Below are 14,779 nucleotides of genomic sequence, written 5' to 3'. Positions count from 1 at the left end.
AGCTCTAGACTGCCCTACAAAGCCTAACTGCAGTAACTACGTTATTGGTCGAAATTGAGTTATAATTAAAAATGAACTCCTTGATGTCTGTTTTATCTTGCAACAAAGTTTTAGATTTCAATTTTGCTTTATTTCAGAGAAATAATTATATACAATTTGCAGGAACTACAAAATACAACTCAAAACCAAAGCAGACAGCAGTAATTGCACTTACAACAGTCTGCTTTGGATATATATACGAATTTAAACATAAAACCAAAGAAGACCGCATGAGGTGGTCTACTGTGATGCAGTGTAGCCTTGTATTTATTTTCATTGTGTTGAATAGTAAAGACAAGAATAATAGAAATGATACGTTTATTTGATAAGGAAATTATTATCTAAATAGTGATTTAGTAAAAAAAAGTGAGGTAAAATCATATTAAGACTAAAATATAACATTACTTTATCATATTAAGTCTAAAATACACAAATCTTTGAATAGAGTTGTTGAACATTTCTAAATACACTTACAACAAATTCCATTTGAAAATGTTTATTCACTGAAAACAAAATATAAAAGCTGTAAGAAGACAACAACATTGCAGTTACTGCACTCCGTTTTCGCTTTACTTTTAGATGACTTTACAGTAATGCAAAACCAGAGTGCAGTAACAACATTTTTGGGGTCAAGGGTCAAATGAATCATCATGATTTTTTAGCATAAAACTGAGTCATAAATGACTTACCTACTTATAACCCAAAAAAAGTTTTAAAAAACTTTAAAGCAGTTTTTCTCAGTTTTATCCTTTGCGTAGTTACTGCTAGTCAGAAACAAATCAAGACTCCCTTAAAAGCATGTCAATATTCAGTACTGAAAAATACTGACCTTTGAACCTAAATGATCTGCCTTAAATAAATAGTATTGAACAAAATTCTCAAAGCATGAATCATAATTTCACGTAATGGAAGTTTACATCTAGGATAGAGTAATTGCATTACTTATTTCAGCTTTTTGAGAATTTCCAAGCTCCTCTCTCCAGTGTTTTTCTAATCATAACATTGGTTAATGAGTTCTGGATATATGTTGTTTTTCATTAAACACTTCCAGACAAGTTGGTTTTAACTGACTGATATCTTGAGTTTGTTCAGCATGTTCAATAACTGATTTATTACAATGCTGCTTTAACATAAAATATACAATTATTCTGCATAGAAAAGACATAACTCTCCAAATACATATTTATTGCATACTTCAACTAATGCAAGTATTTAATAACATAAAAAATAATAACATAAATAGTGGTTGCATACAGGACATAGGGCAAGTAAAGAAACATGAAAGAGAAAATGTTCATTTATAACACAGCCTCATAAAATTCATAAACTGTTTCATAATTGTGACCATATTCTACTTTACCACCACATTTTTATTTGCCTGGACGTAAGAATTTCCGCAGTCATGATAGTGCTATGCATGATAGTCTTTGCTGCTCTCTGCTTTATGGTTCAGCCTCTTAAACATCTTTATGGACTTGAACTTTCCTTTTGACTTCTTAACCTCTTTAAATCCTTCTTTCTGGAGGTCTGAGGAGAGAAATTTTCAAGTGTGTTTTAAAGGAGAGACATGGACAGGAGAATACACACCACAGTCTGAAAAAGTTAAGGGGATTTTTTTAATATAAAAAAAAATCTTACTTTTGTTCTTCATCATGGACTCCAACAGCAGATCTTCTTCTCTTTCCCTAATCAGAAAAACACAGCTGCATTTGTACTTTTCAATATAAAAAATGTATGGATGTGAATGCCCCATGTGTTTTTATTTATTTATTTATTTCTGTGCACCTCTGCCTGTCCTGATCCAAGCTGCTGACGATCTGGTTCCTCTGTTCGATGATGGCGACCAGCTCATCCATCAGCTGCTGCTCTAGACCTCGATCCTCCTCACTCCAGTCGCTCTCTGAGTGTGAAGACGATGGCGTGCGACATTAAAAAAACAAGACAAAACGAAACACTGCCTATCTCTCCTTTGCACGACATCACATTCACCACATCCAGGAAACTGTACCCAGTGAGGTTTCAGGTTTCTGATTTATGATTAAGATATATGCTTATTTATCTTTGTCTTGTTTGATTAGAGCAGAGAAAAATAGTGTTTTGTCACAGCTATATTGTGAGTCAATTTGTTTTGCCAAGTGTGTCTGGAAGCCTGGTAGGGGTTCTCTGCCATTTTTGTTAACCCCTTTTCTCCTGTTTTTGCTTAGTTAGAAAGCTTAATATATATATCCTTTATTTAACAGGTAAAAGTCAAGTTGAGATTTAAAAACCTTTTTTTTCTTTTCTTTTTATGCTGCTTTCTTGACCTGGCCAAGAAAGCAGCATAAAAAGAGACAAGTTACAACATTCAAACACGGTTATCATAGCAATTAAATACAAATACAGCATCACAACAACACTGAAGGAGCCTTAGTAGAGACTTATAAGGAACAGTCACACAGACCAAGAGAAATTAATTATTTATCCTTTAGAGTCGATTTAAATTCACCGATTGTGATCAATTCAGACCATTCCAATTCTTTTTGCAGATTGTTCCATGATAAAGGGGCGTAACTAAAAGCTTTCTCACCTAATTCAGTTCTCACTCTTGGTACCAGCATCAGTACAATATTTTGCGAGTGTAGACCATGTTTAGCTTGGTTTCGACACATGTATGCACACAGGTAAGAGGGGAGCAGCCCAAGAATACATTTATAGATAAAAACTAACCAATGAGAGCCTGCAAACATACAAAGACGGCATTTTAGCCGTGGCATACAGAGTACAATGATGTGTACGATTTCCAAGCCAGTAATGAAACACAGAGCACAATGATAAACACAGTCCAACTTCTTAAGTCTCTGATTAGTTGCATTCATGAAAAGCAGATCACTGTAGTCCAGTAGAGGCAAAAAAGTTGCAGAAATCGAGTATTTCTTAGTATTGTCTGTTTTGTTTGGTAGATTTAGCTGAATCTTATTTTCCAGTTTGTGGTTGATCTTTGTTTGTTATTTTGGCCTAAGAGACCCTGATGATTTAGTTGCTCCCTTTTTTCTGTAGTGTTTGGTTGGTTTATCTCTGTATGTTAATAAATATGATCATTGTTAAACCTAGTGTCCCAGCAGCTATTTTCTGCCTAGTTTTGGATTTACTCATTGTACGTTACTTCCTGTGTCCCCTAGACATCAAACTAAGGTTGTAGCAACACATAAGAAATTTTAGAAAGAAACATTTTTGGTTTAAGGTATCATCACAGCTCTGTCATATGCATTTATCCACACACTCATATTTAGGTTGGTTATAATAATATATAATAATAATATTGCTGCACTAATGGCTCTTATTGCACTATACCTGGATTGTTCCCCTTTTTTCCTGTAAGTCGCTTTGGATAAAAGCTAAATGACTAAATGTAAATGTAAATGTAATATATATCTTATTTTAGATGGCAATGGTATTATTACAGCAGGTAGCCTACTCCTAGTTGTGAATCACTTTCCTTAATCATTCCAGAGTTTCCCACCAGCGTTTCCACTGTTGTTTTTTAGATAAATAATTGTTATTATGGTCATAAAAAGTGGAGAACACAGTTGCACACTGACCTGGTTTATTAAGGAGACATCTGAGCTCGTACTCCACATCTGCCTGTCGTTCCTCTAATTTGTGCTGCTTTGTTCTGAGAAAAGGCACAGCACAACGTTCAAGAAACCTCACATTACCACAACCATGTAACCTTTTCAATGCAGAGTAAGATGCACTTTCACAATCCCTGTCCTGGTCTAGTGTACTTACAGATAAACCAGCTCTGTTTCTCTGCACACCAGAACATGTCTCTCATGGACCAGAGAGAACCACTCCATCAGCATTTGCTCCTCCTCGACATCTAGAACAAAAAGAACGACCCATAAACATCCCTATTACAGGGTTTGTATTCATGCACACGACATTCACAAGAACCAGCAGGAAACATTTGGTTAACCATTCTTTTCGTCTCTGAGATTCCCCTCCAGTTCCACTCCTCTTTGTTCCAGTGCCTCCAGTTGTTTGTCCAGTTCCCTGATCTCCACCTGCAGGTCTTCTTTGGACACATTCTGGTCCGTCTGCACCTGACAAGCAACATCAAAAACTCACTCACACAAAAATACTATGCAGAACTTCTGCAAAACCAAGCAGGAAGTTACACCAGAATAATCCATCCCGAATGACAAACCCTTGTGATAAAGCTGAAACAATCAGTGTTTAAAATGATCAATTTAATAACACATCCTTTTATTAGGATTGAAGATGATGATGTGGAGGCAAACCTAAACTTTTTGGGAGCAACGTGTCAGTATATGTAATTTAATCACAAATAAAATCCATGTGGCCTACAAGGGAATATTTATGCATATGGCATCAATTTAGCTATTTTCCTAGTTTCCACAAAAGTTATTGCTGCTGTATTATGGAGCTCTGCAGTGTCAAAATCAAATCCAAAAATCAAAATGTAGTGCCAATCATTGACATATCCCAGACTCCCGGAGAAAACCCAGAAAAAACAAATAATACATTTTTATTGCAGTTTTTGGAGTTGGACATGTTTGTCCTCTAAACACAAAAGAGGTTATTTTTATTGTTTGTTCCTTCTGAGCTCTAGATCTTTCCATCGTACCTTCCTCTTGATGAGTGGGAAGCCGTGTCCGGGGGCAGGGGCCCGTGTTGATGGCAGGTCCTGAAAGGTCTTTGACTTGGACATCGCAGGTTTTCGATCAAAAGGATTCTCCTTGCAGGCCAGCTATGGAAAGAAAATGGAACTTTTTAGGTGAACTATATGTGTTTGTCTTGAAAAGTCTGTGACTGAAGAAGAAAACATTTAGATTTCATTATTAACAGCGAGACTCTATCTGTCCTCATACCTTGCTTTGACTGGAGAACTGATCAGATTTATTTTCCTCTGTTGAGTCAAAACGCAAAAGGGAACTCTGACAGTGTGCAGATGTGATGGCCGGCACAGACACACTCCTGGATAGAATGTGACTCTGCGACGCTTCAGCCACATGTGGTTTTGGACCTTTTGTGGGTTCAGTTTCATCCAAATCTGACAGACCCAGTTGACTAGTATCTCCAGCTGGTTCACTTGAAGCTCCCACATTACTATCAGTATTTTCAGCGCCACTTGAACAAACCGTGCCAGGTGTAGCGGCCTTTTCCTTCGTGTCCTCGTCCTCGTCCTCTCCAAATGGATTGGGAGGAGGAGGCACTGTGGGTCTCTTACACGGCCTCCGCAGTTTTGAAACAGACTTGGATCGAGGCGTGGGTACTGGTGCTGGAGCTGGGGGCAGCTGGGTCCAGGGCCCGGGGTGGACGATGGTCATCCATGGATGGTTGGTTTGTATTTTAGGACTACCCCGGGCCGGGCTGGTGCTACGAGGGGAAAGACAAAAGGTGCTTTAAGAGATGAAGTCACTTTATTATTATTATTATTATTATTATTAGGGCCACGGGGCAATCGCACCGAGCACTGGTACCATGCAGCAATAGCTGTAGGGACCAGTGCTCGGGGCGTGATCCTTGATGTGATTACAGTTACAGATACACACACACACACACACACACACACACATTTTGAGGTTAAAGGGCATAGTTTGAAATCTCATCATAGTGTACACACACCGGCAGTAGCCCCCGTGGCCCTTTCAGAATTTCCCCAGAGGAAATTTTCTAGTTATTATTATTATTGTGGTACGTGTTAGAATAATCTGTTATTCCGTCTCTTATTCTGTCTCTGTGTGACGAACATCACTATCCATGCATGCGTAATTCACTATATGTGTGTGTGTGACCTCTCTGTGCATGCAATATGCTTTGATACAATGATCATGTGCTACTATGGTTTTTAAACTATGATTAAACTAAATACATTTACTGCATCTACTTAAACTTCCTTTTAAGATTAAGAGATTAAGATTAAGATTATTTACTTTGTTAATCCCACAATGGGGAAATTCAACCTCTGCATTTAACCCATCCTTTTTTACACACAAGTGAACACACCATGCATGGAGCATTTAGAGTAAGATTCTATAATCACAAAAAGATATATTTTATGTTTTATTGTTTTGTTGCCAAATCTGTGTCCAATAATATCTCTGCAAGTCCTATCAAGGCAGGAGTTTATGTTTTGAAAGTTTTGTTAACAGGTCAGGTCACAGACATGATGAGCAGAAAGATAACCATCTTCTCTGCTTGGCGACATGACATGTCCATGTATGCAATAAACTGACAAATCAACGGATTAAAAGGAGGCACTTCTGGAGAGATCTACCTACATTCTTATTAAACCTCGGTTAGGTTATAAAAAGGGTTTGAGGGAAAGTAGACGGGTTCGGCCTTCATGAACTGACCAGCCTAAAGTCATGTCAGGGACGTGTAGATTGAACCCAGAGACTCTGTAACTACACATTTCTTGACGTATTGTAATAAAATGAAGTTAAACTGAGAACTGGGACGTCTCCTGCTCATCATCCCCATCAAACGATCGGCGCAGAGAAATAGATGAGGATTTACTGTTGGAGTCAGATAATTTCATTTTAAAGGTTTCCTCAATGCATTTCTCAACATACGTCTCAATATTTTTATAAAGAACCCTGCATCTGATGCTAAAAGGGTCTATTATGCCCATTTCAGGTTCATACTTTTATTATTGGTTTCAACTAGTACATGTTTAAATGCTTGAAGGTAAAAAAATAAGTTTATTGTTTTGGCTCCTGTCTTCATAAACCTCCCTTCCCAAAAAGCCCTCTCTGCTCTGTGTTTTAGGGTCTACATCTGCATTTCTTTGCATCTCTGCACCATCATTGCAGCTGGGGAATGACTGTAACAGCACTAGTGGCACTTTCTACCTATATATAAAACATCTAAAGGCTGAGGATGGCTGAGGTCAAACCAAACCTGCACACACTTGCAGGCTCTTTATAAGTCCTAAAACTTGACTTAACATGTGTTTTTATGTATCTATTTTTCTATGTTTTTATATGAACTTTGGACATATTGATGTATATGGTTATTTGGTTATTTTGGCTATATTCTGGTGTGTTCTGCTGTGACATTCTGCTCTTGTACTGGAAATGTTCATTAACATGCACTGTCTCTTCCAAATAAACAATAAAAAAATAAATATAGCTTATATGTGACATCACAACCACGCAGAAGTCCTGACTGCTTGTTTAAAGGCACAGTCTCTGAATACATGTTATGTGCATTTCTCTGTGGATTGAGTGTTTTTATACTTTCACAGTATTTAGACAGCAGCTAGGCCTGCTTTATAATCTAAAAAAAGCCCCATTAAAATCTAACTTTTTACAATATGGGACCTTAAAAATGTTGCAAACATTTGAATAATGTATATTCCCCTTTTGATTAAAAAGATTAAAGATTAAAATGTATACATATATATAAACAACGATTCTAATTATTGTCAATATTTAATAAATTCAAATATGTAAGTTACAAAGGTTTACTGAGTAAATCAAGAGGAATACAGACTCTTTCTGAACACTCACATGTGAGATGAGTTGGGTGAACCTTTATGTTGGCCTGTGCAGAGAAACAAGAGAAAAGAAAACAAAGAGAGAGAAAAATAAAAATGTCTTTCCTTATCTTTTTGCTCCGTTGTGAAGGAAAAGAGTACATCAGCATACATACATGCATGGAGTAATTCAGAGAAAAGCTGAGCAGCTATACTGCCCTACAAAGTCTAACTGCAGTAACTACGCAAAGGGTAAAACTGAGAAAAATAGTTTAAAGTTTTTTAATGTGTTTTAACTGGCCAGCCAAATGTGTTATAGGTAGGTAAGTGATATTACACTTATTTCCGTTTCATGTATTGGTGATGTAATTATTATGCTCAAAAATCGTGATGATTTATTTGACCTTTGACCCCAAAAACGACTGCACTCTGGTGTACACGGTGCTCACTTTGCTACAATGTTGTTGTCTTCTTTTATATTTGATTTTCAGTAAATAAACATTTTCAAATTTATTTCGTTATAAGAGTATTTAAAAGTGTTTAACAACTCTATTCAAAGATTTGCATATTTTAGGCTTAATATTATAAAGAAATGTTATATTTTAGTCTTAATATAATTGTATCTCACTTTTTAACGAAATCACTATCTAGTTAATACTTTCCCTTTCAAATAAACTTATTATTTCTATTATTTTTATGTTTAAATTAGTATATATATCCAAAGCAGACTGTGGTAAGTGCGATTACTGCTTGGTTTCGAGTTGGATTTTGTGTTTTTTATATAATTATTTCTCTGAAATAAAGCAAAATTCAAACTTAAATCTTTAAGTTACTGCAGTTAGGCTTAGTAGGGCAGTATAGTGAAATAATGTAGCACCTACTACCTGCAGCAGGGGAGCTGTTGGTGCCTGAGGCAGTTCTGGTCCTGGGTGCAGGAACAGGCGCTCCAGAAGAGTCCAACATTCGCCTGGGTGCTGGAACGGGACGACCACTTCCTTCTGTCACTTGTGCACACGGTGAAGAAAGCTCACGGCTTTCTTGAGTCTTTGCCACTTCCTGCTGTTTCTTGCTTTCTGCCAAGATGGATGCGTGTTCTGCTTCTCCAGCCCCTTCGAGGCTCGTGTCTGGAGGAGGTTGAGGAGGCGCTGGCTTTGTTGCGTTGCCCTTTAGGCCAACAGTTGCGTCTCTGTTTTCTCTGTGGTTCAGCTCTCTGATTCTCTCCTGCCTTCCCTTCCCCTCTGACTGCGGTGTTGTACAAACCAGTCTGTCCTGTGACTCTGTTGTCTTAGTGTAATGAGGGACGCTGCTGATAGCCGACCCGCCCAGAGAAAAGTAACCTGGCTGAAAGTGACTCTCAGTGGATCTACTCTGCTGACTGAGGTCAACATGAGAACTTTTACTGTCTGTAATGTGGTGAATGCAGATCAAGGAGCCATCATCTCCTCCCTGTGTGTATGACCCCGGTAAAAGAGTGCTGCGGCACACTGTGCATCTGGAAGAGAAACAATGAAATGTGTTGTTGTGAATATTAAGGGAAAGAAAGGATAAACCTGCACTGACGTTTCAATAACTCATATCTATATAGAGGCACAGCAATTTATCCGTCAGATGATTTTATTGGCTGGTATTTGCATATTACTCACAAATCGGGTCTATTGGTTTGGTATATTGGTTTTTTTGATATGCGGCAATATGGAAACCGTTATTACAGAACATATAATGCAGGAAATGATGCTGGGGTGATTCAGCAATGGCGTCATATCGCTATTTATTTTATTCAAATTTTATTTATTCTTTATTTAAATGGTCAGCAATTGACTAATACTGAACATGCATTGATGTTTATTTGGCTTTTTTAAAATTTATTTTTTATTGTAATGGTCAGCAATTGACTGATAATGAGCATAAACTGATGTTTTTTTTATCAATTTATTTTACTTTTTATTATATTTTATGGTCAGCGATTGACTGATAGAACTGAAGAAACAGAATTACTTAACTTTTGTTTTTATATTTGTCGTAATGGTCAGTAAATGACTGATAATGAACAAAAAATACTATTTTACTATATATATAAATTCTTTAATAAAATGTTCCACAATTGACTGATATTAAACATACACTAGTTATGTTTATTAGGCTATATCTATGTTTTTCTTTATTTTCTCTGTGTTCATTTATAGGATTAAATGAATACACTGTAATGTGTATATTTTTTTAAATATTCTTAAATAAAGTTATTTGTTTATGAAAACCCTTGCATAGCCATATCAATGTAAAATCAGTAAACAATCTACATAGAAAAGGTTGACTTCATTCCAGCTCAAATTTTCATTATATCAACTGTCATATCAGTAATTGGTCATTTTTCCCCTCTAGAATTAGTATCGTCTCAAAAATACCATACCAGTCAGGCTCCGTTCTCATGTTTTCTCATTCTAAAGTCCTCTGACGATTTAAAACGAAACAAAAAACAAACAAACCCAGTTCTCTTCTGCTGTATAGCTGTGCACAGATATAGATTCCTTCAGCTATAATCATGTGTGAGCAGCGACGCCCAGTATGAGCACTCTGGTCACTTGAAACACATCTGAAACGCATTCTTGTGTGTGAAGTGCAGCCTGTCTCCACCAGCTCTACACAGACTGAACGAGTCTGGATCCAAACAGAAGCAAAGAAAGGCTGCTGTTACCTGGTAAACTGTGCTGTTACCTGAAACAGCTGCGGTGGTAGACCTTCCCGTCAATCAAACGTCTCTGTATGAGGTGGACAGGCATAAAACACGAAACACACACTGTCCGTGGCCTTCTGCTGGATGAACGATCTTCTCTGCTGGTTTCCGGCTCAGTCGGGCTCTGGAAAGAGAAGAGAAACCAGTAACTGAGACTGAGAACACAGGTGTGTTCACACTGGGAATATATGTGCATTAAAATTACCTTCAGGGGCTTCAGACCATCAGGAGTTTTACTCTTCGAGAGGTTGTTTAAGGAAGTGACATGTGATGACCTCAAACTGGGGAGACCTGTTGTAAAGTCAAGAGAAGGAAAGCAAAGAGAGAACAGTTTGGCAAATGTGATCTTTAAGATTAAAAAGCTGAAGATGTTCTGCTCTTATTCCTCTGGAGAAGTTGACTCATGACCTTAATCACAAATCGTTCTAAAAAAGTTCTGGAGGATCTGGGAACCATTGCGTTCCTTTTTACAGAAGTTATAACTCTTCATCTGTCCCTGGAAGATGAGGCCCTTTCATTTATTTTATGTATGTGCTCTTCGTTTACCTGTCTCCTGTCATCTTTTTATTTACTTACCTATTTTATGTATAAATAGAAATATATAGTGCAACGCTCACTTAGTTCATGGTGGGACGTCTTTTGTTTTGTTTTGTGCTTTGTTGTCTGAATTGTTTTTGTTTTTGTTTTCTAACGTTTGTGCTTGAAAAAATGAAAAAACAATAAAAAGAGTATTAAAAAAAGAGCTGAAATTGAAGTATGGAATGTTATTTCATTCAATAATAAATACATACATCAATAGGTCTATGAAATAGATCCTGAAATGTATTAGGCAATAAATATATAAATATGTATAAACATATATATTATCAGTTTAACAAATAATAACAATGTAACGGATGGCTATAAAAGGAGCTGTTTATAGCTTTTTATATATCTCATACTTGTTTTATGGTATTTATAACTTGGTTGGTTTCTATTAATATCCCATTTTAAAAAAACCCTCTTTAGGATATTATTATTTTATTGTTGTTGCTCCTTTTGTCTCCTGTTTTTGATACCTATGTTATTAAATAGTTTATTATCAGCAGTAGTAGTATAAATCAATCAATGTGAATTTATTAAATAAAAGTCCTTTGTAAATGTTTAAATAAATATTTTAATATTTATTAATTTATTTAACCATTTTGACGCACTTATGTATTTTTATTTACAGTTATTAATATATTTATATTCTCTTTCACATCCAGTCGTATTTATTTATGTATTTATTATATTCATATATATATAAAACAATACAAAATATATATAATATATTATGTCTTTCAATAATCATGTATCTTGTTAAAAATGCTCAATCAAGACAATATTTCTCCACTTGCTGATTATCTGCATGCAGCTCTGAATAAAAGCATCTGACAAAGAGCTGTGAAACAGAAAGAGACATTATACTCAGCACACCATAAGACTTCCTGTTGAAGAAGTGGTAGTACTGGGACAGATAGGTGATGACGCTCAGACAGTCAGGAACCTTGGTAGAAACCAAGTCCTTTGGGTCCAGTAATGCAGGGATGCCCAGCTTCCTCTCTGCAATCTCAAAAGCCTACAGGAAACCATGAAAGAGAAACAGAGAATGAAGGTAGACGAGTGTAAAAAAAATAGGAGTTGACTTCTTCTTTTTGTTTGTTTACAGTCTTGAGAGAGACAGACATAGACAGAGACAGATAGAAATGACTCACCAGTTTGTTATTTTGAAACACATTATCTTTGGAGAGGGAGCTGAAATCTCTGGAGCAAAGTGAAGAAAATAGATTAGCTGATGATGAAAAGACAAAATCACAAACAAACAACAGTAGTTGATCAATCAGAGACTCCAGGGACATAGAGTAAAGAGCTGCACACGCAAAACACAGTGGAAGTTCAGATATTTAATTTGATCATTCTAGTTCAATCACTGTTTGTTAGAGGTAAAACAAACCGACTAATCCCATTAAACTGGACAAGAAAAGGTTAAACAGAGGGACAGAGACAGATTAAGCAGATTAGACACAGTGTGCAGGTCTTCTCCAGATTAGACAGCACATCAGTCAATCTGGTGCAGCCCCACAAAGAGGACAAATACATCCTGGACAGGACCCCCACAATGTGTTTACAATGTTAGAAAAGTCATAATATGGGATGAATGCACTTGAAATGCTATGAAACTACAAGTCTACTTACATCAAGTCAGGTCGGTGTTTGTGGATGATGGCACAAAAAGCAAGTCCATCCCTGAATGAGGTTGACATGTTTTTTATTTCCACATTGGGATAATTGGCGCATGTGATGCAGCACCACTCCTGCACAGTCTTCTGTGATGCCATTTCTTGTGTGAGATTTGACATGTGGGCCGGATGATCATGGCACTTCACAAGTTAGAGATCAGATGAAGCTGGGCAGGTTTGGCTTTGAGAGGAAACAGGAAACGAGCACCTACTACCCATGCAAGCTACTTCTTATGCAGAAAACCTGCGGACAGACCTGCGCATCGAGTCGGTGGAGCAGCAGGAAGGAAGTTAGAACCTATTTCTATCATATTTCTCCTCTCGTACGTTGTCAAATACAAACGGAGCGACTTCACCTTGCTTCAGTTTCCAGCCACAACTAACGGCTTTCCTCACTCACGCCAAGTTTTCACAACAAACCACAAAAGAGCTTCTGAAAGAGGCCAACTGTGGTCAAAAACCTCTGCAGTAACCCAAAGACTCCTGGTAGATTCAATAAAATGGGTGTACATTTGAACCAAATCCCGTTACTTGCGGTAGTCCTTCTTGTTGTGCTCCACGTTGAGTGAAATGCACAATAGCTGCCGCTGGAGGGCGACACCGAGCCGCTGCTGCTCTCTATAATTAGGAAGGAGAGGTTTCTGGTTACAGATTTATTTCTCCACTCTTCTTTTTTTCTATTAACTAAGTGGCAGCGATATGTGATTAACCCTTGTGTACTGCTAAAAAAAAGTATAACACCAATGGTCCTCAGGGGTCAAAAAGGACCCCATGACATTAGACTGGTTTTAGGACATGTAGAAAAAAATTATTACCAACTTTTTTCACCTTTTAAGGCAACTCATGACCAACACATTGGTATATAATTTTCATATTTTTTTCCCCATTATTATTGGTCAATTTTAGTCAAATATACAAAATTAGACCCCATTTCAAGAGAAAAAAAGTCATAAAACCTGAATATTTAAAAAAAATATAGTTATAGTGAAATAATAATTTCTTGATGGGATGGTAGTAGGTTATGTCAACTTTTAGTAAAACTTATGTTTTGAAAGTATTGTTCATTTTTGGATGTCAGCAAAAATAAAAAAAATATAACACCCATGCTCTTCAGGGGTCAAAAAGGACCCCATGACATTAGACTGGTTTTACGACATGTAGAAAAAAATTATTACCAACTTTTTTCTTTTTTCTTTTTACCTTTTAAGGCAACTCATGACCAAAAAAAATTGATATATTATTTTCATATTTTTTTTCATTATTATTGGTCAATTTTAGTCAAATATACAAAATTAGACCTAATTTCAAGAGAGAAAAAAGTAATAAAACCTGAATATTTGTTTTAATAGTTATAGTGAAATAATAATTTCTTGATGGGTATGCACAGAGTAGGTTATGTCAACTTTTAGTGAAACTTGTGCTTTGAAAGCATTGTTCATTTTGGATGTCAGCAAAAAAAAAAAAAAAAAAAAAAAAAAAAAAGTATAAAACCCATGCCCATGGTTTTAGGACATTATTATAGGTCATTTTAGTCAAATAAACAAAATTAGGTCTCATATCAAGAGAAATGTATAGTATCTATAAAGGATGCAGAAGGGCACATATGCTGAACATTTCAAGCAATGCTATGAAAGTTAACCTATATTAATCGTAAGTTTACGATCTTCCTTTCAATCCTTGCCATTTTTGACCAATATACAGATCTCCTGATCAAAATATTACCTTTTTTATGAGCATATGAATTTTCGGCTATAGTTTTATTTGGTTTTATGAGAACACATCTTGACATTTTAAAATTTCGTCAGTCGTAAAGTAAAACAAAAAAGTACATCCGGTCAAACAAGATAAATAAAAACTATAGCTTTTACATTAACCTGCCAAGTCCTGCAAATTAAAAACTAATGAAATAAAAAATAAGAGGCGAAACGTGTAGAACTACTACTGAAGTAATTCTACAATGTGTAGTTCAATTTTATTTTATTAAGTTGGTGGGCACATCTGCTTTAATTTTGAAGGATTTCCCCCCAGGATGTTGTTTTTGCTGACTTGACGCAGCGCTCTGATCTTAGAAATAGATTTACAGGAACGGTTATTCCCATTCCAGTTGATCACTAAACACATAAACACTGTGACAACTGTGGTGAAGATGTTAGTTTAAAAGAGGACCATGTTTTATTAGATGATCAATATCATTATCAGTTATTGTCCACCTGAAAGTGTTCTTAATTTCAATCAGTGTAATAGTGATAACTGTCCATATGGCAC

The 14,779-nt window shown here is 36.3% G+C and overlaps 1 protein-coding gene across 1 annotated transcript; it reads right to left on the bottom strand.

Moving 5' to 3' along the window:
- Positions 1 to 1,207: 1,207 nt before the first annotated feature.
- On the bottom strand, positions 1,208 to 13,054 carry LOC131982713 (MICAL-like protein 1). Its single transcript, XM_059347277.1, has 15 exons — positions 12,471 to 13,054; positions 11,990 to 12,038; positions 11,712 to 11,853; positions 10,459 to 10,544; positions 10,235 to 10,377; positions 8,407 to 9,014; positions 7,557 to 7,590; positions 4,911 to 5,418; positions 4,667 to 4,789; positions 3,995 to 4,121; positions 3,808 to 3,898; positions 3,618 to 3,691; positions 1,825 to 1,939; positions 1,678 to 1,724; positions 1,208 to 1,566 (listed from the first exon to the last, which is right to left on the bottom strand). Exons 1-15 carry the CDS (start codon positions 12,632 to 12,634, stop codon positions 1,451 to 1,453), a joined length of 2,427 nt encoding a protein of 808 aa, XP_059203260.1. The 5' UTR covers positions 12,635 to 13,054; the 3' UTR covers positions 1,208 to 1,450.
- Between the last annotated feature and the right edge of the window lie 1,725 nt (positions 13,055 to 14,779).

This window comes from Centropristis striata, chromosome 13 (assembly GCF_030273125.1).
Source record: "Centropristis striata isolate RG_2023a ecotype Rhode Island chromosome 13, C.striata_1.0, whole genome shotgun sequence".
NCBI classification, from domain to species: Eukaryota; Metazoa; Chordata; class Actinopteri; order Perciformes; family Serranidae; genus Centropristis; species Centropristis striata.
This window is presented reverse-complemented; position numbering and strand designations above follow the sequence as displayed.